General features: G+C 42.7%; 1 protein-coding gene across 8 annotated transcripts in view; it reads left to right on the forward strand.

Moving 5' to 3' along the window:
• tbc1d7 (TBC1 domain family, member 7) overlaps positions 1-24,528 on the forward strand; it is an 86,372-nt gene that overhangs the window by 42,472 nt on the left and 19,372 nt on the right. For 6 of the 8 annotated variants that reach the window (XM_087978663.1, XM_043719002.2, XM_043719001.2 and 3 more), the window contains one exon: positions 10,890-11,038. In XM_087978663.1, the coding sequence (XP_087834789.1) occupies positions 10,890-11,038 (149 nt within the window). The remainder of the gene's footprint in view (positions 1-10,889; positions 11,039-24,528) is intronic. The other 2 variants (XM_043718997.2, XM_087978664.1) reach the window with 1 other exon arrangement.

The raw sequence follows: 24,528 nt of genomic DNA on the forward strand, positions 1-24,528 counted from the left end.
TCCTACAACTACCATGACAAAATTTTCTCTCAACGAATTTCATTCTTCACTTTCTCCATTGCTGCCATATCTGTTCTGACGAAACAGTTTTCCATATTGGTACTTGTGGTATGTCTCCCTGTTTCCTTTAACCAAGCTTTCTGTCCTATACTCCATTGTGTTGTCAGAACCCTTGATGGTGTTCTTTCTATTTCAAGGTCTTCTGCCCTAACATTACCCTCTCTTCCAAAGCAGCGATAGGCTTCACAGAATCATATTGTACAGAATAGACCCTCCGACCCATCAAGTCTGAATTGCCAAAATAGTACAACTACCTATACTAATCCCGCTTTCCTACAGTAGACCCATTGCCATGAATGTTATGACACTTAAGGTGCTCATCCAAATACTTTTTAACAGTTGTAAGGTTTCTTGCCTTAACTATCCTTCCAGTGCATTTCAGAACCCACCCATCTCTGAAAACTTTCTCCTCACATCCCCTCTAAACCGCTTTAAAATTGTGTCCTTCTCAAATCTTCTCAAAACTCATTATGCCCTCTTGTTATTGACTGTTCAGCTAACCCTATCAAATTGTATAAGCTGATTATGCCATCATCGTTTTCTACACCTCCATCAGGTCCTCACCCCCCCCAAGGAAAACAATCCAAACTTATTCACATCTATCCATAATTAAAACAGAGAAGTTGCTTTGGAAGGGTAGATTGCAGATGACACAAAGACTGGGGAAGCTGCAAGTTGTGAGGAGGATTGCCAGAGGATACAGCAAGATAGATAGGCCAGATGCACTTTGGAAGATCGAATGCAGCCAGGAAGTATACAGTAAGTAGCAGGGCTCTTAAAAGCATTAGCATTCAGAGGGATCTAGATCCATGTTGCTCTGAAATGGCAGCACAAATGGATAAGGTGGTCAAGAGGGCATTTGGAGTGCTTTTCTTCATTGGTTAGGGAATAGCATATAAAAATTGGCAAGTATTCTTGTCTTTGTTTAGAACTTTAGCTTGGAATGTTGCATACAATTCTTGTCACCAGTCTACCAGAAGGATGTGGAGGCTTTGGAGAAGGCACAGAAACGTTTACCAAAATGTTACCTGATTTGGAGGGTATTAGCTATAAGGAGACATTAGACAAACTCAGCTTATTTTCACTTGAATGTTGGAAGTGGAGTTTACATGATCAAAGTTTACCTGATCGAAATTATGAGAGGCATGGATAGCTGGAGGCTTTTCCCTCAGGTTAGATATATTAATTACTATGTTTAAGGTAGAAAGGGAATGTTTAAAGGAGATGTGAGAGGTAAGCTTTTCACAAAGGGTGATAAGTGCCTGGAATGCACTGCCAGAGGAGTTAGGAACAGACTTAATAGCAATGTTTCAGAGCATTTTGACAGATACATGAAGAGGCAGAAAATAGAGGGATATTGATGATCTGGAGGCAAAAGATTTTAGTTTAGAAAGGCATCATGTGTTGGCTCATGTTTAGTCGGCTGAAGGGCCTGTTCCTGTGCTGGTCTGTTCTTTGCTATTCAAAATTATCCCTCCCAGGCAACATTCTGGTGAAGCATTTTTATACCCCCTCTAATCCAATCACATTCTTCCTTTTAGTGTGTTGACCGAAAGTGCATACAGTACTCTAGCTGTAGCCTAACTAAAGTCTGTATGCCTCCAGCATGATCTGCCTGCTGTTATAATCTATGCCTTGACTGAAAAAGGCAAGCATTCCGTATGCTGCTTTAATTACCCTATTAACCTGTACTGCTACTTGACAGGATCTGTGGACACACCCTAAGATCCCTCTGTCCTCCTGCTTCCAATCCGATAGACTCTGTACTTTTAGCCTCTGAAAAAACAGTTTTATCTTCCAATATTTTCTCTATTTCCATTGCAGTATCAGGTCTTCTAACTGAACAGGTCTTCTAATTCCTTTATCAAAATTTCGAAGGCATTGCTTCCTGTGTCATGCCCCGACAACCTTGGCATTTTTGCGTATGAGATGCAGCATCTACTTGTCCACCTCTTTCTCACTGCCCAAAGCTCCAAATGCTGCTTCAGGATGAAATATAGATTACTTGTACCCTATTTGATTATGCAAAATATTTTTCACAGCCTAGATATGTCTTCTTTGAATTGGAGTAGACTAAACATGGTTTAGGTGACTGCTTTGCAGAACACCACTGTTCAGTTGCAATCCTTGAGAATATGTCTAGGGTATAAGCAGTTAAGGAAAGAGTTAAGTTCTGAATTTGGTGAAACAAGAGGTTCAGCTGAGCATGACTCAGTTCAGATAAGAACTTACAGTTAACAATGGGATACTGGAGGCAAGAGTAATGGGTTATCAGGTGGAAAAGCATTCATTATGTAGAGCCATTTAACAATATTGGAAGCATTCAGTATGTAAGGTCAGTTTAACAAGGGAAAAAGTATCCATTGTATGAATCCCGTTAACAATGTTATGAACATGCATTTTATAACAGTAATGCATTGGTCTGTGCTATTGATACTCATTGATTGTAACGGTCAGCAGGTCAGGCAGCATCCAAGGAGCAGGAGAATCGATGTTTGGGGCCAGACCCCTCGTCGACTCTCCTGCTCCTCGGATGCTGCCTGACCTGCTGTGCTTTTCCAGCAACACACTTTCTCCTCCCAATTGTAATGGCCCCCCAATCAATATGTATGTTGCCTTATCTGGATGCTCCTCACTGTTAGATGACTATATAGTTCATTGAGAAACTGCTGTTCCAGAGACGACAGTGAACTCCTGTCACTGTGCACATGGGCAATTGTTCTCTCTCCTTCTAGTACCCAGAATAAGGATGAAGGAGGTAAGACTATTCTGTGTCTCTGAGTGTTTTGCTTTGATTGAGGGGAGAAAGCGGAGCAATATCTAGACTCCATCTGTCAGTGGCCTGCCTTTTTAATTCTCTATTCTGACTCTTTTCTATCCTAGCTCTTTTGTTTTCCAGAGGGGCTTGACAATAGCTCAAGAACAGCTGGCTATTTTATAACTTTGCAGATTCAATTGGATTCACAATTTTAGATTGTCAGCTCTACCTATTTAATGCTCTTTTTGCCTAATTTGCTTTTCTGCCATTATTTCCTTTCGTTTTGGATGGTAGCTGTTATCATTCTGGCACTTACACCTTCATGAAACACATCTTTTAGAGTCATAGAGGTTTACAGGATGGAAACAGGCCCTTTGGCTCAATTTGACCATGCAGCCGAGCATTCACAATTAAACTAGTCCCGTTTGCTTGCATTTGATCCATATCCCTCCATGCCTATCCCATTCATGTACCTACCCAAATGTTTTTTAAATGACAAAATATTGCTCGTCTCTACTACTATCTCTGGCAGCTCATTCTTGACACTCACTACCCTGTTGGGGTGCAGGGTGCAGGGGAGGTGGACATTGCCTCTCTGGACCGTTTTTTAAATCTCTCCCCTCTCACGTTAAACCAGTGCCCTCTAATTTTGCACTCCTCGACCCGGGGGGAAAAGCTGTTGGCTATCTACCTTAGCTATGCCTCTCATAATTTTTTTTAGATATCTATAAGGTCACCCCTCAGTTTCCTACATTCCAGGGAAAAAAGCCCCAACCTCTCCTGCCTCTCCTTTTGACTCACATCTTCCAGTTCAGGTAGCATCCTGGTAAATATTTTCTGCACACTGTCTACTTTAATAATATCCTTTCTGTAGTAGGGCAATCAGAACTGCTCACAGTACTTCAAATGTTGCTTTATCAATGCCTTGTTCAGCTGCACCAAGACATCCCAACTCCTTTACTCAATGCTCTTACTCATCCTATCATCTCCAGGTCTGCTGAAACAATGTCAACTTAAAATCGTGGAAATACTCAGCAGGTCATGTTACAACTTTGGTGACAGTTAATATTTTGTGTTTTAGATCTGTCTTGTCTGGTACGCTGATGTAGCAATCAGTCAGTGACGTTACCCCCTTATTTTGCCAAAACTGAAATAATCAGTTATGACATTGATCCATTCTGCCATTATACATTATACAGATGTGCACACAGATACGGACCCTTTGGGCAAACCCATTCGTGCTGACCAAATATTCTAAATTAATCTAGTCCCATTCCTTCATATTCATATACCCATCCAACATCTCTGGCAGCTCATTCCATGCACTTACCATCCTCTGTGTGTAAAGGTTGTCCATTCGGTCCCTTTTAAATCTTTCTACTCTCACATTAGATCTATTGGACACCCTATCCTGGGAAAAGACCTTAATTATTCATTTTATCGATGCCCCTCATGATTTTATAAACTCCTACAAGGTCAGCCTTTTTTCTGAACCCTTTCAAGTTTGATAACATCTTTCCTGTAGAAGGGAGATCAGAATTGCACACAATATTGCAAAAGTGGCCTATTCAATGTCCTGTACAGCCACAACTATACCTCCCAACTCCAATACTTCATGCACTGATCATTAAAGGCAGGTGTATTAAATGTGTTCTTCACTATCCTGTCGACATGCAAGTCCACTTTCAAGGAACTATGAGTCTGCGCCCAAAGTCCCTTTGTTCAGCAACACTCCCCAGGACCTTGCCGTTAGGTTTATACCAAAATGCAGCACCCCACACTTAATAAAACTCCACCTGCAACTCCTGGCCCATTGGCCCATCTGATCAAGGTCCCATTGTACTCTGAGGTAGCCTTCTTCATAGTCCTCTGCACCACCAATTTGGTGTCATCTACAAAGTTCCTAACTGTACGTCCTATACTCACATCCAGAGCCAATTTTGTATAAATTACAAAAAACAGTGGACCCAGCATTGATTCTTGCAACACATTGCTGATCACAGGCCACCAGTCCTAAAAGCAACCCTGCAAAATTTACCTCTGACTCCTACCTTCGAGCCAATTTTATATCCAAATGGCTAGTGTTCCATATGATCTAACCTTGCTAACCAGTCTACCACATTGAACCTTGTCAAATACTTTACTACACTTGGTGACCAGTGAAATCCTCTTTGTGGATCAGCAAACAACATTCTGTTAGTTCTTTGCACTCAATACTTGTCATAGATCTTTCTTTCCAAACTTTGCATACCTTGATTACACTGTGCGTAGATGTACACATATACAGCAAATTACATCATTGGAACAAGGCTTAAGTGAAGTTTCGGGAAGCTGCTGCACCATTCAGTAAGGTTATGGCTGAATGTCTACTGTAAGTTCATATTCTTATACTTTAATTTGTTCAGTGTCCGATCAGTGCTATTCTTATACTCATTAATATAGTCCTCTCAGGTAGGGAAATCAAAAGATTCACCACCTTGTGAGTGAAAAGGTTTCTCCTCCTCTTAGTCCTAAAGGTCTGATCCTCAATGCTGATTAACTGTAGTTCTAAGGTCCCCGGCCAATGGAGACAAACTCCTGGTATCCAGTCCTCCTAGGAATGTTTGTGTTTCTCATTTTGAAACCTACAGAAATTATAGGCTCATTCCAATAAATCTTCCTTTGTCAGATAGCCCTTTCATTGCAGGAAGCGCAATTGGCAGTTGTGGTTTGTGGCAAGCATATTTTTCCTGGTGGAAGTGCTGTACATTAGGTACACTGCATCACACTGAGTGTAGGAGCATTGGATTTAGCTCCTTGAGTTTGTTCTGCCATTTGATGAGATCATGTCTGATTTGAAAACTAGTTCCATGTACCTTGAAAGTTTTTCCCAACAAAAGTTGTCAACTCACATCAATTGCCATTTACAAAATGAAGTTCAAAGCTTGTATCACCCTTTGGGCAAAGAGGTGTTTTCTAATATTTACTTTTGAAAGATCTGTCTCTAATTTTTGACAGTACCCCCTAGTCCTGGTCTCTGACTAATGAAATGCTTTCTCCAAAGCTCCCCTGTCTGTTTTCCTTAATAAGCTGAAAACCTTTATCAAACTACTTTTTAATCTTCCATATACCGGTATCCGCAATCTCAATTTGTGCATCTAAAATAGAAAATGCCAGGAATACCCAGCAGGTGATGCAGCGTCTGCAAAGAGAGAACCAGCATTAGCATTTCAGGTCGACTAATTTCCATTGGAATCTGTATATATAGCATTTCTCACCTGATCTTTCCTCTAACATGACTTCTACCACCTTTCCCTTATGTCCAAGGGACACAGATCTTCTACGATATGATAAATACCTTGTTTAACCATTTGCTGGCATACTTGGTAGAACTGCGAGCACTCCTGGCCTTGTTTACTAAAACTGCTCTCACTTCCAGTATTGTCCCAGAATGAATAGATAGCCCTGGTTTCTTTTCTATCCTTCAGGGTCATGTTATACCACTGCATGTTCCTTCCATGATTTGGAGATGCCGGTGTTGGTCTGGGGTGTACAAAGTTAAAATTCACACAACACCAGGTTTATAGTCCAACAGGTTTAATTGGAAGCACTAGTTTTCGGAGTGCTGCTTCAGATTAAGAAGCGGCGCTCCGAAAGCTAGTGCTTCCAATTAAACCTGTTGGACTATAACCTGATGTTGTGAGATTTTTAACTGTTTCTTTCATGTTCATCTGTATCAATAGGTATGATAGGATTGAAACCATTCTGTCAGCTGCCTTTGTATCCCTTCCTTCCATCAGCCCAAACTTGCTCCACTGTATCCTCTACCTTGGTCTGAGCTTGTCTTTCTCTAATTCCTCTCCCAGTTCTCTTCATAGCTTACCTAAGCTCATCTTGCCCATGAGATTCACCTTCTACGCTCTGAACCTTTTTTCATAAACTGCTGCCCACCCTACTATGTTAACCAATGTTAACCAATATTGTTAGTGTTTCTTTCTCAAGGTATTATTCCTCTTTCAGACAAATCTGCCTTCATTACTATTCTCCTTTAAAATTCTTTGACACCACGGTCTTTCCAAACTGCCAACCTATCCCTGCTGCAGTATTGAAACAATTCTTCTCAAAATCAGAAAAGATTTTCATTGGATGCAATAATCCCTCCCTGGAGGAAATTAAGAAGGTGGCAAGAATAATTAGGCTGGATGAATGCACTTTCAACACCACAACTTCAACAATTAAATGTTGGGCGAAAAGTTTCAACCTTCCTGAATTACTATTATTTTGGACCTCAACTGCACTGTTCTCCCTAAGGCAAGATGAGGTTTAATCCAGACAAATGTGAAGTGATGTATTTTGGAGGATCAAATTTAGGTGTGAGTTATACTGTAAATAGCAGAACCCTTAGGAGCACTAACATGTGGACAGAACTGGGCAGCAGGTCCACGCTTCCCTAAAAGTGGCAACACAGGTGGCCAAGGTGATTGAGAAGGCATATGACATGGTTGCCTTCATTGGCTACGGTATGGAGTACAAGAGTTGACAAACCATGTTGCTGCTGTATGAAACCCTTGTTAGGCCGCATTTAGAATATTGTGTGCAGTTTTAGTTGCCACCCAACCAGAAGGACATGGAGAGAGTGCAGAGAAGATTCACCAGGATGTTGCCTGGTCTCGAGGCTTTTGCTATGAGGAAAGGTTAAAAATATTAGGATTGTTTTCACTGGAAAGACCGCAGCTGAGAGAAGACCTGATAGAAGCCTACAAAATTATGGGAGGCGTAGATAAGGTGGATAGTCAGAGGCTTTTTCCCAGGGTTGAAGTTTCCATTACAAGGGAGCACAGGTTCAGGGTGAGAGAGGGAAGGTTTAAGGGAGATGTGCAAGGGAAGTCTTTCATGCTGAGTATGTTAGGAGCCTGGAACACACTGGTAGAAGAGCTGGTCGAAGCATGTATGTAGGTGACATTTAAGAGGCATCTGGAAGGTTACATGAATCAGGAGGGAACAGAGGGATATGGATTGAATAAGGGTTTGTTTTTTAGTTCAGTTTGGGCATGATGATCGGCACAGGCTTGGAGGGCCAAATGGCCTGTTCCTGTCTAAACTTCTCTTTTTTGTTCATTTGTTCTAAGAGTGATGATTTTTCCAGCTGTGAAACCAGGGAGACCAGCCTGTTAGATTGACCAAGAGAGTTGTGGGAGAGGGGGCTACTTAATTTGCCCCAATTTGGGGAAGTGAGATAGTTGGGAGAGTGGGATGAGAATAGCTGCTCAAGGTCACTCCACTGCCCTTGTCTCTGACCCTCCCTTTCCCTCTTTGTGAACATCACCCTGCACCAAGAGAAATGCACTTATCTTTTCACTATGTAAACTCCTAAAACCTGTCCCTGCAGTGATGAAATCTAGGATGCATCTTACTAGTCAGCACTTAAATGACTAATTGGATCTTGATTGGCATAATTCCTTAATGCTGGGGAGTCTGTCACCCCAGAAGACACCTGCGCCTATCCCATTTGAATCACTAAATCTCAGCCAGTGTGATTGTGATGGAAATAAACTATATCTTTCCTTAGCCACCTCCAGTTTTTGTGACTTCAGTTGCAATTGACCACTCCATTCTACTCCAATGGCTCCCCACTGCCTTCCAGCTTAGTGAGTCTGCTGTCACATGGTCCCATTCTTCTTGTGCTCTCAGACAGAATGCCTCTCCTACATAGTAACCTGTAGTGTTCTCAAAAGAGAAACTTGGCCCCCTCATCTAGGCATGGTTAACTTTTCAATGTATGCTGACAACACCGAGATGTTAAGTCAACACTTCTCTCAACAACTTCCCTGTTGTAAAATATCAGCCTGTTTATTCAACATCCAGTAGTGGATGAGCAATAAATTCCACTCTTAATATGCAATAGATTTGAAATTTGGTTTCTTAGCCATCAAGTTCATCACTGTCTCTTTGCTCCTTTGATGTCATATTTAATTTCAATGAGAATAAAAATGCATTTGCACCACCATTGTCTATTTGTACCTCCATACCATTGTTCAACCTCATCTGTCTCCGCTTACTGGCCAAAACTGTCAATTCATATTTTTGTAACTTCTCTGTTTGACTACTCTAGTGCATTCTGACTAGTTCCCCTGTGTCCTATCCTGTGTATTAAGGTCCTCCAAAACTTCCTGCCTTTGTTTCAAATCAAGCCAAGCTCTGGTAACTTAGCTACATTGGCTCCCACCCCAGTAACATGTTGATTAAAATTCCATCCTTGTTTTCAAATCTGTCCAAAGTTTTGCTCCTCTCCATCTCTGTTGTCTTCTCTACCCATACAATCCTGAGATATCTATACTCAATGTTCAGCCTATTAACCTATATGAGGAATAGTTGAGGACCCTGTGTCTGTACTCCATAGAATTTAGAAGGATGAGGGTGAGAATCTCATTGAAACTTACAGAATATTGAGAAGCCTGGATAGAGTGGGCGTGAAGATGATCTTTCAACCAGTAGGTGAAAGCTTCCAAGTGAAGGGATGACCATTTGGAACTGAGATGAGGAAGAACTTCTTCAGAGGGTGGACAATTTGTGGAAGTTGTTTCCTCAGAAGACTGTGGAAGCAAAGTCATTGCATTTTTTTAAGGCAGAGGTTCTTGATTAGAAAGGGGATCAAGGGTCATGGGGAGAAGGCAGGAGAATGGGATTGAGAAACATATCAACTTAGTAAACCTTTGCTTCACTCCTTCTATTGTAAGTATAGCCTTTCTGAGGTAGGGTGACCAAACCTGAGTAGAGTATTTCAGGTGCACTTTTACCAAGGCCCTGCATAACTGCAGTAAGACGTCCCTACATCAGAATTCAAATCCTCTTGCTGTGAAGGCAAATGTATAATTTCACATTTGTCCATATTATATTGCATTTGCCGTATGTTTGTCCACACACTCAATTTGTCTGGATCACCCTGAACCCTCTTTTCATGCTCCTCTCAACTGTCAATCCCACCTAGTTCTGTGTTGTCAACAAAATCTGATCTATTAATTTGTTTGCTGCATTTAACATGTATAGTTGGGATTCATGTGGAGTGCCACCAATCACTGCTTAAAATCCAAAAAAAAGACCCATTTATATTCACTTTGTTTCCTAATTCTCAGTTCATTCAGGCCCAGTGTACGGCCTACAATCCTGTGTGATTTGTTATGCCGACTAGCCTCTTACATGGGACCTTACCAAAAGCAACCTTGAAATCTAAATAGACCACATTCACTGGTTCTCCCTCATCTACTCTGCTAAGTACATCCTCAGAAAAACTCCAGAAAATTTGTTAAGCACATTTTCCTTTTCATAAACGAATGCTAACTAATATTATGCCTGTGTTTAAGAAGGGAAGGAGGTGGAAGACAGGAAAATTATAAACCAGTTGTGGGCAAAATTTTAGAGTTCATTATTAAGGCTGAGATTGCAGAGTACTTGGAGGTGCATGGTAAAATAGGGCTAAGTCAGCATGACTTTGTCAAGAGGAAATCATGCTTGACCAATCTGTTAAAATTCTTTGAGGAGGCAATGAGCAAGTTGGATAAAGGAGAGCCAGTGACCATGATCTATTTATATTTCCAGAAGCTTTTGACAAGGTGCCGCTTAGGAGGCTGTGAAATAAGGCAAAAAATCCATGGTATTAGGAAAAAGGCATTAGCCATCTACCACCCCCTGAGAAAAAGAACAGGAAATGACCTCACCACAGAAAATGACGTTACTAACCCAAAGAAACCCAAACATAGAAAGCAGGAATTATCAGCGGTGTTTCACTCGGAGGCCCACTGAAGATGGTGCTTAAGGTGACGAAACATCTAGAAATGAGCCTTCCAGCTCAGCGAGCAAACCTACATCCAAAACCTCAACCTGAGCTACAAATCTTTTCTTTTGGGATTTCTTTGAACTGTAATTTGCTCATTTCACTGTCTTTACAACATGTTCCCAAGAGAGGAAACTCTTAATTACCATTTTAAATTATATTTGAAGATTTGTAGAAATTTAATCAATATTCCTTAGTTTTCTCTCCTTTAATCTTACCATCTAATGATTGAAAATATTTATTTGTCTTTGACCAACGGAGCAGCCAAAGAGCCTTGAACATTACCTGAATCTGGAAGACAGCAAACTTCTCACCCATCTTAAGACCTGCTTGGCTATGAATAAACTCCCATATGACTTGTGGTTCATGCATTGTTTTGCAGGCTGTTTGCCTGAATCCAGCCTTCAAAGGTAGGTGCTCGATTGGATTAATGATTATAATATATCATTTTTAAAATAAAATAAAAATGAATGTATGCATTGCATTAGCAATAAATAGGTAGCTTGCGGGATGATGTGGTGATATATAGTCATACAGCATGGAAACAGACTCTTTAGCCTATCTTATCCATGTCAATCAGTTTCCCTAAATGGAACTAGTCCCATTTGCATGCATTTGGCCCATATCTCTCAATACCTTTCCCATCCATGCACCTGTCCAATTTTCTTTTAAATGTAATTATACTCACCTCCACCATTTCCTCTGGCAGCTTATTCCATATATGCACCACACTCTGCGTGAAAAGTTGCCCCAACCGTCCCTTTTAAATCTTTCCCCTCTCACCTTAAACCTCTAATGTTGGACTCCCCTACCCTAGGAAAAGACTTTGGCTATTCATCCTATCTAAGACCCTTATGATATTATAAATCTCTATCAGGTCACCCCCTCAGCATCCTACACTCCTGAGAAGAGAGGTCCCAGCCTACCCTTATAATCAAACCCTCCAATCTTGATAACATCCTTATAAATTGTTTTTGCACTCTTTCCAGTTGAATAACATCCTTCATGAGCCAGGGCGACGAGAATTGTACATATGCCAATGATACTACAATCATTTTGTATGTTGGTATATATCAAGCGTATTTTTAAAAAAGTATGCCCTATTGTCAGAAACAAAGGCAGAAATTGCTGGAAAAGCTAAGCAGATCAAACAGCATTTGTGGAGAGAAATCAGAGTTAACGTTTCTGGTTGAGTGAGCGGAAACATTAACTCTGATTTCTCTCCACAGATGCTGCCAGATCTGCTGAGCTTTGCCAGCAATTTCTGTCTGTGTTTCTGATTTATAGCATCTGCAATTCTTTTGGCTTTTATGCTCCATTGTCATCCTGTTCAATGACAATGGTTGTGTCATTGAAAGATGGCTGTGTATTGATAAACAATAAATTATTGTTTGAAATGGAGTCATTGTTGTCAAGACTAACAACCACTTTCCACATAGCAAGATCCCATAAATAGACATGAAATAAATGATGAGTGTTACTACCAAGTCTGAAGGAATGAATAAATTCCTCTCTCGGTTCCTAAGATTGAAATGAAAAAGTTGGCCAGGTGTAACCAATGAAGAAGCAAGACAACCAGATCTTTTTAAGCAAGATTTTGTTTAATTCATATAGTTAAAAGTATCAACATTATTAAAAGGTAACGCCTGCCTGTAACCCCCCCCCCCCTTTCTTTCTCTCTTTCTCTCCTTTCTTTCTTTATCTCTTTCTCTTTTTCTCTCTCTCTCTCTCACTCACACCCATCCATTAGCATGCAAAAGGAGGGAAAAAATTTAAGTTCAGTAATTAAGAAAGAATTATAAGTTTGTATGTTCTGGTGCTCCTTTAGTTGTGTAGGAGTTCTGGTGGATATTGTGGCCAGTGTATAGTGGTTGTTCTGATGACAATATCTTTTAAATTGCAATTAGTTCTTTTGATTGACTCTGTGCCACTTAACATTCCTGTTCTTTTTTAAAATCTCTATCTCTATGATATATTTTAACTTGGAACAAGTATTGAATCCAAGCTTGGAAAACCTGTAGTAGAGAGAGCTGTTATCTGTTTCATATTGCAGGCCTTCTTGATGTAATTGCCCTTCTGGAGCAAATTAAAAGCTTATATTTCTCAAATTGGCAATGGGTTTCATTTCTGGCACACATTGAAGACATAGAACATAGAACAGTACAGCACAGAACAGGCCCTTCAGCCCATGATGTTGTGCCGACCACTGATCCTCATGTATGCACCCTCAAATTTCTGTGACCATATGCATGTCCAGGAGTCTCTTAAATGTCCCCAATGACCCTGCCTCCACAACTGCTGCTGGCAACGCATTCCATGCTCTCACAACTCTCTGTGTAAAGAACCCGCCTCTGACATCCCCTCTATACTTTCCTCCAACCAGCTTAAAACTATGACCCCTCGTGTTAGTCATTTCTGCCCTGGGAAATAGTCTCTGGCTATCGACTCTATCTATGCCTCTCATTATCTTGTATACCTCAATTAGGTCCCCTCTCCTCTTCCTTTTCTCCAATGAAAAAAGTCCAAGCTCAGTCAACCTATCCTTATAAGATAAGCCCTCCAGTCCAGGTAGCATCCTGGTAAACCTCCTCTGAACTTGCTCCAAAGCATCCACATCTTTCTTATAATAGGGCGACCAGAACTATGCATATTAACAAAGAAACTTTGAACTGTCATTGTTGAACTGTCAAGATGCAAAAGGGTCCCTTTTTTGCAGAATAAGTAACCGTAAGTTTCCTTTTATCTGCTGCCATTCCAACAGACAAAGTGCCTGGTGCTTATTATCAGTTACTTAGCAACGTTGTTTTGGTATCCATTTTCTAATCGCCTGTGGAGCATGGCCAGTTTCAGATCAGATAGCTTCTGTAGCCATTTTAAAATACCATCTTGGTTAATCTAAAGGTGTTTTCTTTCAAATAAAAGTTTCGGGTATGAAATCAGTGAATGGATTGGAAGTTTAACAGTTCACATCTTATAATGTCTCAAAACCTTCATTTCACTAAGAATAAAACACAATTAAATGGTAAGCATTTCATTGCAAGGCATTGGACCTTTTTTTTTAGAAAAAAATAAAATTAGAGAAACATACACAAAAAAAAATGCACTTCAATCTTTTGGTTGCAATTATGATTTACCACTGAGATGGCAACCAGATAATCCTAAACCATTTGATTCTAGGTAGCAATAGCTAACTTTTATGTTTCGGTACGAGGTTGTCAATTGTATCTCGTTTTTACACCACTTCTGTTCCCTCAGTTAAGTGGAGCGTCATTGTCGCTTTCTCTTAGCCTGTTGGAGAATTTTTCTGGTACCATTTAAAGTCCGTCTCCTTTTATTGAGCTCTAATGGACCTTCCTTTCCCTGTTTTGTATTTACTGGCCAAGCTTTAGCCCTTTCTGATTCCTTGAGTTCTGTCCTTACCCTTATGACTCCGCTGGCCTGACATCAACCTTTTTAAACTGGAGTAGTTTTTCTTGAGTTACTGTAACCCATATGGGTTAACTCAGTCCCTGTAGGGCTTTTTGACCACCCTGTTATCTGCAATCCTGCAGATCCCGACTGGCTTTCAGTAGCTTTTTCTGCATTTTGAAATGTCTTTGAAATGTCCAGAATAGAAATAGGCCACTTGGCCTAACAATTCCACACCAACTCTCCCAGGAGCCTCCCACCCAGACTCACCACCTACGTTATCCTGGTAACCCTGCATTTCCCATGGCTAAATCATCTAATTTACACATCTCTGGATACTATGGGCAATTTAGTATGGCCAATCCACCCAAACTGCACACCTATGGATTGTGGGAGGAAACCAGAGTACCTGGAGGAAGCCCACAGAAACATGGGGAGAATGTGCAAACTCCACACACAGCTACCCAAGGCTGGAACTGAGTTAATCAGTATGCCTGGTGCTGTGAGCAGTGCTAACCACTGGGCCACCGTGCTATCCTTTTATGCCCTCTAGTTTTGGACACCCCTACCCTGGGGAAAAGATATTGACTATTCACAGATAGTTCATAGAAACCTGTTGAAGTTAACACCCTCAAATCTGCATGGTCGTTCTTTGGTAAAATTGCAATGTCTGGCCTGGTCAAACTTGACACAATGCCTATAGTTACCAATTCTAGAACCAGCTCTCTCTACAAGTAAATCTTAACCTTTAAATCTTTTAGTTTTAAGTGACATCACGATGCAGTCAAATTTGAGTCCCACTATCAGGACGCTGGAATTTAATCTGTTTTTGGATTTCCTGTCTGTCTTCCATCTGGATTTCTTCGCTTAGAAGTCAGGGACTAGTCTGCAACAAATACAGACAATGATACAAAGACTTAATAGGTTTGGCAGCATCTGGGGAAAGCGAAACAGAATTAATGCTTCAGAACTGACAAGTCGCAAAATCGTGTTTTTATGTTCTAATGAGAACAACTGTTTTCTCACCCACTTCAGATGGCAGATGAAGTTCAGTGTAGATAAGTAAAAGGTCATATACTTTGGTACATGGCAGGAAAGATAGAGACAGCTGTTAATAAAGCATGTAGTTTACTATACAGTAGTCCCCCTGCATTCGCGGGGGATACATTCAAAGAACTAATGCGCATGCCCGAAACTGCGGATAATAATGAACCCATTCATTTATATGGGAAATTTACCTCCCGGCAGCCCCCAGTTCCTGGTTCTGGAATGTTCCATGTGATATTTTCAGGCTGCGGCAAATCGCTGGTAACTGAAACCGCTGAACATGATTCCTCCATTATGGCTGTTGCCCTGTACTTCATTAATAGGTCATAAATTACATGAGTCGAGAGTGTGGTGCTGGAAGAGCACAGCAGGTCAGGCAGTATCCGAAGAGCAGGAGAGTCGACATTTCAGGCAAAAGTCCTTCACCATGCCTGGAACCAGTCACCTGCACTGAAGAGTGGATTGTCGTGGGCTGGTATCAAGGAGTACCTAAGGACCAAACACTGCATCACTGTGGTATTTCCCTCCTCCCCTCCTCCTCTAACCAAAAAAAAAGAGTGGGGGTAGATAAATGTACTATTGGAAAAAGAGATGGCACAGTGGTTTGCACTGCTGCCTCACAGCACCAGCGACCTGGGTTCGATTCCAGCCTTGGGTGACTGTGGAGTTTGCACATTCTCCCTGTGTCTTCCAGGTTCTCCAGTTTCCTCCGACAATCCAACGATGTGCAGGTTAGGTGAATTGGACATGCTAAATTGCCCATAGGTAAGGTGTATGAGTCAGGGGGAAATGTAGGGGTGGGATACTCTTCGGAGGGTCGGTGTGGACTTGTTGGGTCGAAGGGTCTGTTTCCACACTAGGGATTCTATGATTCTGTCTATCTCGTCTTATGTCAATAACTTGTCTCTAAATAGGTCATAAGAAAATATCTAAACGTTGAGAAGATGTTTCCCCACAACCATGACAAAGCAGGCTTGTGGGATTGAATTTCCGACTCCTGTTCCTATTCCATATCATGAGGAAAGATTGGAAAAGTAAAGATTATTTACCTGTAAGAGGAGGAAGCTAATAAAGAAAATAAAAACTTTAGTCAGCTAGATCTCAGTTGGCAGAATAAAAAGATTGAAGTTTTCTAAATCGTGAGGGGTCCGAACAGAGTAGTTTGGGAGAAACTATTCCTCCTTGTAAATTGTTTGAAAAGCAGAGGGCACAGTTTTAAAATGTTTTGGAAAAGAAGTAAATGTGAGGTAAGAAAATAAAATTTCACACTGCCAGTAGTTAAAGTTGGCCTGAAGAGGAGTCAGACCAGATTCAAAACGTTAACTCTGTTTGTCTCCACGGATGCTGCCAGACCTGCTGAATTTCTCCAGCACCTTCTGTGTTTGTTCCAGAGGATACCATAAGACTGAGAGTAATAAGATGTAGAAGCAGAATTAGGCCATTTGGCTTATTGAATCTGCTCCATCAATCGATCACGGCTGATATGTTTCTCAACCCTATTCTCCTGCCTTTCCACATAATCCTCGGTCCCTTACTAATCAAGAACCTTGGTTATGTGCATTAGTCAGTGGTAAATGTAGAGTAATAGGGTAGAGGAATAGAATTGGGTGGGTTATCCTTTGGAAGGTCATTGTGGACTTGTTGGGTCGAAGGGTCTGTTTCCACACTGTCGGGATTCTATAATTCTGTCTATCTCGTCTTATGTCAATAACTTGTCCTTCAGAATTCCACAGAGTCATTATCCTCTGACGAAGAAATTCCTCCTTATTTCAGTTCTAAACAGTTGTCCCTTCACTCTGTGCTCTCGGGTCCTAGTCTCTCCTACTCTTCACATACACTCCATCCAAGGCTTCTCAGTATTAGAGTCATAGAGCAGTACAGCACGGCAACAGACGTTTTGGTCCAATTTGTCCATGCCGGCCAGATATCTTTAGTTAATCTAGTCTCATTTGCCAGCTCTTGGCCCATATCCCTTTGAACCCTTCCTAATCATATACCCATCCAGATGCCTTTTAAATGTTGTAATTGTACCATCCTCCACCACTTCATCTGGCAGCACATTTCATACATGCATCACTCTCTGTGTGAAAAGGTTGCCCCTTAGGTCCCTTTTAAATTTTTCCCCTCTCACCCTGAACCTATGCCCTCGGGTTCTCGACTCCCCCACTCTAGGAAAAAGACCTTGTCTCTTTACCCTATCCATGTTCCTCATGATTTTATAAACCTCAATAAGGTCACCCCTCAGCCTCTGACACTCCTGCTCCAGCCTATTCAACCTTTCCCTTTGGCTCCAATCCTCCAACCCTGGCAACATCCTTGTAAATCTTTTCTGAACCCTTTCAAGTTTCATAATATCCTTCCGATAGGTCGGAGACCAGAATTGCGTATAATATTGAAAACGTGGCCTAACCAATGTCCTGTACAGCCGCAATATGACCTCAGAACTCTAATACTCAGTGCTCTGGCACGCATACCAAATGCCTTCTTCACGATCCTATCTACCTGTGACACCACTTTCAAGAAACTATGAACCTCTACTCCAAGGTCTGTTTGTTCAGCAAAACTCCAGGATCTTACCATTAAGTGTTTAAGTCCTGCCCTGACTTGCCTTTCCACATTTATCTAAATTAAATTTCATCCATCACACCTCTGCCCATCAGCCTATCTGATCAAGATCCCATTGTACTCTGAGGTAATCTTTTTTGTTCTCCACTACACCTCCACTCTCCTCCTCCCTCCCCCGCCCCCTCCACCCCCCTCCAAACCCCTCCACCCCCCACCACCCCCCTCCACCCTCCTCCTCTCCTCCTCTCTCCCCCCTCCCCAAAATGGCTCCTATTAAGTCATAAATGATGTCTTGTATAGAGTCATAGAGATATACAGCATGGAAACAGACCCTTCGGTCCAACCTGTCCACGCTAACCAGATATCCCAACCCAATCTAGTCCCACCTGCCAGCACCCGGCCCATGTCCCTCCAAACCGTTCCTATTCATATACCCATCCAAATGCCTCTTAAATGTTGCAGTTGTACCAGCCTCCACCACATCCTCTGGCAGCTCATTCCATGCACGTACCACCCTCTGCGTGAAAAGGTTGCCCCTTAGGTCTCTTTTGTATCTTTCCCCCCTCACCCGAAACCTGTGCCCTCTAGTTCTGGACTCCCCGATCCCAGGGTATAGACTTTGTTTCTTCATCCTATCCATGCCTCTCATAATTTTGTAAACCTCTATAAGGTCACCCCTCAGCCTCCGACGCTCCAGGGAAAACAGCCCCAGCCTGTTCAGCCTCTCTCTAACTCAAATCCTCCAACCCTGGCAACATCCTTGTAAATCTTTTCTGAACCCTTTCAAGTTTCACAACATCTTTCCGATAGGAAGGAGACCAGAATTGCACACAATATTCCAACAGTGGCCTAACCAATGTCCTGTACAGCCGCGACATGACCTCCCAACTCCTGTACTCAATACTCTGACCAGTAAAGGAAAGCATACCAAACGCTGCCTTCACTATCCTATCTACCTGCGATTCCACTTTCAAGGAACTATGAACCTGCACTCCAAGGTCTCTTTGTTCAGAAACACTCCCTAGGACCTTACCATTAAGTGTATAAGTCCTGCTAAGATTTGCTTTCCCAAAATGCAGCACCTCTCATTTATCTGAATTAAACTCCATCTGCCACTTCTCAGCCCATTGGCCCATCTGGTCCAGATCCTGTTGTAATCTGAGGTAACCCTCTTCACTGTCCACTACACCTCCAATTTTGGTGTCATCTGCAAACTTACTAACTGTACCTCTTATGCTCTCATCCAAATCATTTATGTAAATGACAAAAAGTAGAGGGCCCAGCACCAATCCTTGTGGCACTTCCAGTGGTCACAGGCCACCAATTGAAAAACAACCCTTGACAACCACCTTTGAGCCAGTTCTGTGTCCAAATGGCTAGTTCTCCGTGTATTCTATGAGATCTAACCTTGCTAATCAGTCTCCCATGGGGAACCTTAAACGCCTTACTGATGTCCATATAGATCACATCTACTGCTCTGCCCTCATCAATCTTCTTTGTTACTTCTTCAAAAAACTCATTCAAGTTTGAGAGACATGATTTACCACACATAAAGCCAAGTTGACTATCCCGAATCAGTCCTTGCCTTTCCAAATACATGAGGAGAAAGTGAGGTCTGCAGATGCTGGAGATCAGAGCTGAAAATGTGTTGCTGGAAAGGCGCAGCAGGTCAGGCAGCATCCAGGGAAGAGGAGAATCGACGTTTCAGGCATAAGCCCTTCTTCAGGAATCCTGAAAAAGGGCTTATGCCTGAAACGTCGACTCTCCTGTTCCCTGGATGCTGCCTGACCTGCTGCGCTTTTCCAGCAACAAATTTTCAGCTTTCCAAATACATGTACATCCTGTCCCTCAGGATTCCCTCCAACAACTTGCCCACCACTGAGGTCAGGCTCACCGGTCTATAGCTCCCTGGCTTGTCTTTACTGCCCTTCTTAAACAGTGACACCATGTTTGCCAACCTCCAGTCTTCCGGCACCTCACCTGTGGCTATCGATGATGCAAATATCTCAGCAAGAGGCCCAACAATCACTCCTCTAGCTTCCCACAGAGTTCTCGGGTACACCTGATCAGGTCCTGGGGATTTATCCACCTTTAACCATTTCAAAACATCCAGCACTTCCTCCCCTGTAATTTGGACATTTTGCAAGATGTCACCATCTATTTCCCTACAGTCTATATCTTCCATATCCTTTTCCACAGTAAATACTGGTGCAAAATATTCATTTAGTATCTCCCCCATTTTCTGTAGCTCCACACAAAGGCCACCTTGCTGATCTTTGAGGGGCCCTATTCTCTCCCTCGTTACCCTTTTGTCCATAATATATTTGTAAAAACCCTTTGGATTCTCCTTAATTCTATTTGCCAAAGCTATCTCATGTCCGCGTTTTGCCCTCCTGATTTCCCTCTTAAGTATACTCCTACTTCCTTTATACTCTTCTAAGGATTCACGCGATCTCTCCTGTCTATACCTTCCTTCTTTTTCTTAACCAAACCCTCAATTTCTTCAGTCATCCAGCATTCCCTATACCTACCAGCCTTCCCTTTCACCCTGACAGGAATATACTTTCTCTGGATTCTTGTTATCTCATTTCTGAAGGCTTCCCATTTTCCAGCCGTCCCTTTACCTGCGAACATCTGCCTCCAAACAGCTTTCGAAAGGTCTTGCCTAATACCGTCAAAGTTGGCCTTTCTCCAATTTAGAACTTCAACTTTTAGATCTGGTCTATCCTTTTCCATCACGATTTTAAACAAATAGAATTGTGGTTGCTGGCCCCAAAGTGCTCCCCCACTGACACCTCAGTCACCTGCCCTGCCTTATTTCCCAAGTGTAGGTCAAGTCTTGCACATTCTCTAGTAGGTACATCCACATACTGAGTCAAAAAATTGTCTTGTACGCACTTAACAAATTCCTCTCCATCTAAACCTTTAACACTATGGCAGTCCCAGTCGATGTTTGGAAAGTTAAAATCCCCGACCATAACTACCCTATTATTCTTACGGATAGCTGAGATCTCCTTACAAGTTTGCTTCTCAATTTCCCTCTGACTATTAGGGGGTCTATAATACATTCCCAGTAAGGTGATCATCCCTTTCTTATTTCTCAGTTCCACCTAAATAACTTGCCTGGATGTATTTCCAGGAATATCCTCCCTCAGCACAGCTGTAATGCTATCCCTTATCAAAAATGCCCCTTGCAGCGTGGGTTGGTACCTGGGACTTCGATGTTGTGGCTATTACGGAGACATGGGTAGAACAGGGACAGGATTGGCTGTTGCAGGTTCCAGGGTTTAAATGTTTTAGTAGGGTCAGAGGTGGGGGTAAAAGAGGGGGAGGTGTGGCATTGCTTGTCAAAGATCGTATTACAGCGGTGGAATGGACGATGGATGAAGACTCGCCATCTGAGGTAGTTTGGGCTGAGGTTAGGAATAGGAAAGGTGAGGTCACCCTGTTAGGAGTTTTTTACAGGCCTCCTAATAGTCCTAGAAACGTAGAAGAAAAGATTGCGAGGTTGATTCAAAAGAAGAATGAAAGTAATAGGGTGGTTGTTATGGGGGCTTTAACTTTCCTGATATTGATTGGGAAAGCTATAGCTCTAGTTCGTTAGATGGGTCGGTGTTTGTCCAATGTGTGCAGGAGGGTTTCCTGACACAATATGTAGATAGGCCAACAAGAGGTGAGGCCATACTGAATTTGGTTCTGGGTAACGAACCAGGCCAGGTGTTAGAATTAGAGGTAGGTGAGCACTTTGGGGACAGTGACCACAATTCGGTGACTTTTACTTTAGTGATGGAGAGGGATAAGTGTGCACTGTAGGGCAAGAGTTATAGCTGGGGGCAGGGAAATTATGATGCGGTGAGGCATGACTTAGGATGCGTGGCTTGGAAAAGTAGGCTTCAAGGCAAGGGCGTAATTGATATGTGGAGCTTGTTCAAGGAGCAACTATTGAGTGTCCTTGATAAGTATGTACCTGTCAGGCTGGGAGGAAAGGGTCGTGTGAGGGAGTCGTGGTTTAATAAGGAATTGGAATCCCTTGTTAAATGGAAGAGGGCGGCCTATGTAAAGATGAGGCGTGAAGGTTCACTTGGGGCGATTGAGAGTTATAAGGTAGCCAGGAAGGATCTGAAGAGAGAGCTAAGAGCAGCAAGGAGGGGACATGAAAGGTCCTTAGTTGGTAGGATTAGGGAAAACCCTAAGGCTTTCTATAGGTATGTCAGGAATAAAAGAATGACTAGGTTAGGAATAGGTCCAGTCAAGGATAGTAGTGAGAAGTTGCGTGTGGAGGCTGAAGAGATTGGGGAGACACTGAATACTTTTCGTCAGTATTTACTCAGCGACAGGACATTGTTGCCGATGTGAATACTGAGTCACAATTAAGTAGAATGAACGGCTTTGAGGTATGTAGGGAAGAGGTGTTGGAAATTCTGGAAAGGGTGAAAATAGATAAGTCCCTGATGGCATTTATCCTCGGATTCTCTGGGAAGCAAGGGACGAGATTGCAGAGCCATTGGCCTTGATTTTTATGTCCTCGTTGTCTACAGGAATAGTGCCAGAAGATTGGAGGCTAGCAAATGTGGTTCCCTTGTTCAAGAAGGGGAGTAGGGATAACCCTAGTAACTATAGGCCGGTGAGTCTCACTTCTGTTGTGGACAAAGTCTTAGAGAGAATTGTAAGAGATAGGATTTATGAACATCTGGATAGGAATAATGTGATCAAGGATAGTCAGCATGGTTTTGTGAAGGGCAGGTCGTGCCTCACAAACCTTATTGAATTCTTTGAGAAGGTGACTAAGGTGATGGACGAGGGTAAAGCGGTAGATGTGGTGTATATGGATTTTAGTAAGGCGTTTGATAAGGTTCCCCATGGTAGGCTACTTCAAAAATACGGAGGTATGGCATTGAGGGTGAGTTGGAGGTTTGGATTAGGAATTGGCTGGCTGGAAGAAGACAGAGGGTAGTAGTTGATGGTAAAGGTTCATCTTGGAGTGCCGTTACTAGCAGTGTTCCGCAAGGATCTGTTTTGGGACCATTGCTGTTTGTCATTTTTATAAATGACCTGGAGGACGGGCTAGAAGGTTGGGTGAGCAAGTTTGCGGATGATACGAAAGTCGGAGGAGTTGTTGACAGTGAGGAAGGATGTGGCAGGTTACAGCGGGATATAGATAAGCTGCAGAACTGGGCAGAAAGGTGGCAAATGGAGTTCAATGTAGGTAAGTGTGAGGTGATTCACTTTGGTAAGAGTAACAAAAAGATGGGGTACTGGGCTAATGGTCGGATACTTGGTAGTGTGGATGAGCAGAGGGATCTTGGTGTCCATGTACACAGATCTTTGAAAGTTGCCACCCAGGTAAATAGTGCGGTGAAGAAGGCATATGGTGTACTGGCTTTTATTGGTAGAGGAATTGAGTTCCGGAGTCCTGAGATCATGTTTGGGCGGCACGGTGGCACAGTGGTTAGCACTGCTGCCTCACAGCGCCAGAGACCCGGGTTCAGTTCCCGCCTCAGGCGACTGACTGTGTGGAGTTTGCACGTTCTCCCCGTGTCTGCGTGGGTTTCCTCCAGGTGCTCCGGTTTCCTCCCACAGTCCAAAGATGTGCAGGCCAGGTGAATTGGCCATGCTAAATTGTCCCTAGTGTTAGGTGTAGGGTAAATGTATGGGTGGGTTGCGCTTCGGCGGGTCGGTGTGGACTTGTTGGGCCGAAGGGCCTGTTTCCACACTGTAATCTAATCTAATCTAATGTTGCAGTTGTATAAGACTCTGGTGCGGCCGCATCTGGAGTATTGTGTGCAGTTTTGGTCGTCATACTATATGAAGGATGTGGAGGCACTGGAACGGGTGCAGAGGAGGTTTACCAGCATGTTGCCTGGTATGGTAGAAAGATCGTATGAGGAAAGGCTGAGGCACTTGGGGCTGTTTTCATTGGAGAAAAGAAGGTTTAGGGGTGACTTGATTGAGGTGTACAAGATGATTAGGGGTTTAGATAGGGTTGACCGTGAGAACCTTTTTCCACGTATGGAGTCAGCTATTACGTGGGGGCATAGCTTTAAATTAAGGGGTGGTAGGTATAGGACAGATGTTAGGGGTAGGTTCTTTACTCAGCGAGTCGTGAGTTCATGGAATGCCCTGCCAGTAGCAGTGGTGGACTCTCCCTCTTTATGGGCATTTAAGCGGGCATTGGATAGGCATATGGAGGATAGTGGGCTAGTGTAGGTTAGGTGGGCTTGGATCGGCGCAACATCGAGGGCCAAAGGGCCTGTACTGCGCTGTATTCTTCTATGTTCTTGCCTCCCTTTCTATCCTTCCTGTAGCATTTGTATCCTGGAACATTAAACTGCCAGTCCTGCCCATCCCTGAACCATGTTTCTGTAATTGCTATGATATCTCAGTCCCATGTTCCTAACCATGTCCTGAGTTCATCTGCCTTCCCTGTTAGGCCCCTTGCATTGAAATAAATGGAGTTTAATTTATTAGTCCTACCTTGTCCCTGCCTGCCCTGACTCTTTGACTCACTTCTGTTCTTAGCTGTACCCATCTCAGATCGATCTCTTTCCTCACTATCTCCCTGGGTCCCACTCCCCACCTTACTAGTTTAAATCCTCCCGAGCAGTTCTAGCAAATTTCCCTGCCACTATATTAGTCCCCTTCCAATTTAGATGCAATCTGTCCTCCTTGTACAGGTCACTTCTACCCCAAAAGAGATTCCAATGATCCAAAAATGTGAATCCTTCTCCCATACAACAGCTCCTCAGCCATGCATTCATCTGCTCTACCCTCCTATTCCTGCCCTCACCAGCTCATAGCACTGGGAGTAATCCAGATATTACTTCCCTTGAGGACCTCCTTTTTAAATTTCTGCCTAACTCTCTCTAATCTCCCTTCAGAA

This window comes from Chiloscyllium plagiosum, unplaced genomic scaffold, assembly GCF_037043375.1.
Source record: "Chiloscyllium plagiosum isolate Xiang-an unplaced genomic scaffold, Cpla_swu_hap1 HiC_scaffold_34, whole genome shotgun sequence".
Lineage (NCBI taxonomy): Eukaryota > Metazoa > Chordata > Chondrichthyes > Orectolobiformes > Hemiscylliidae > Chiloscyllium > Chiloscyllium plagiosum.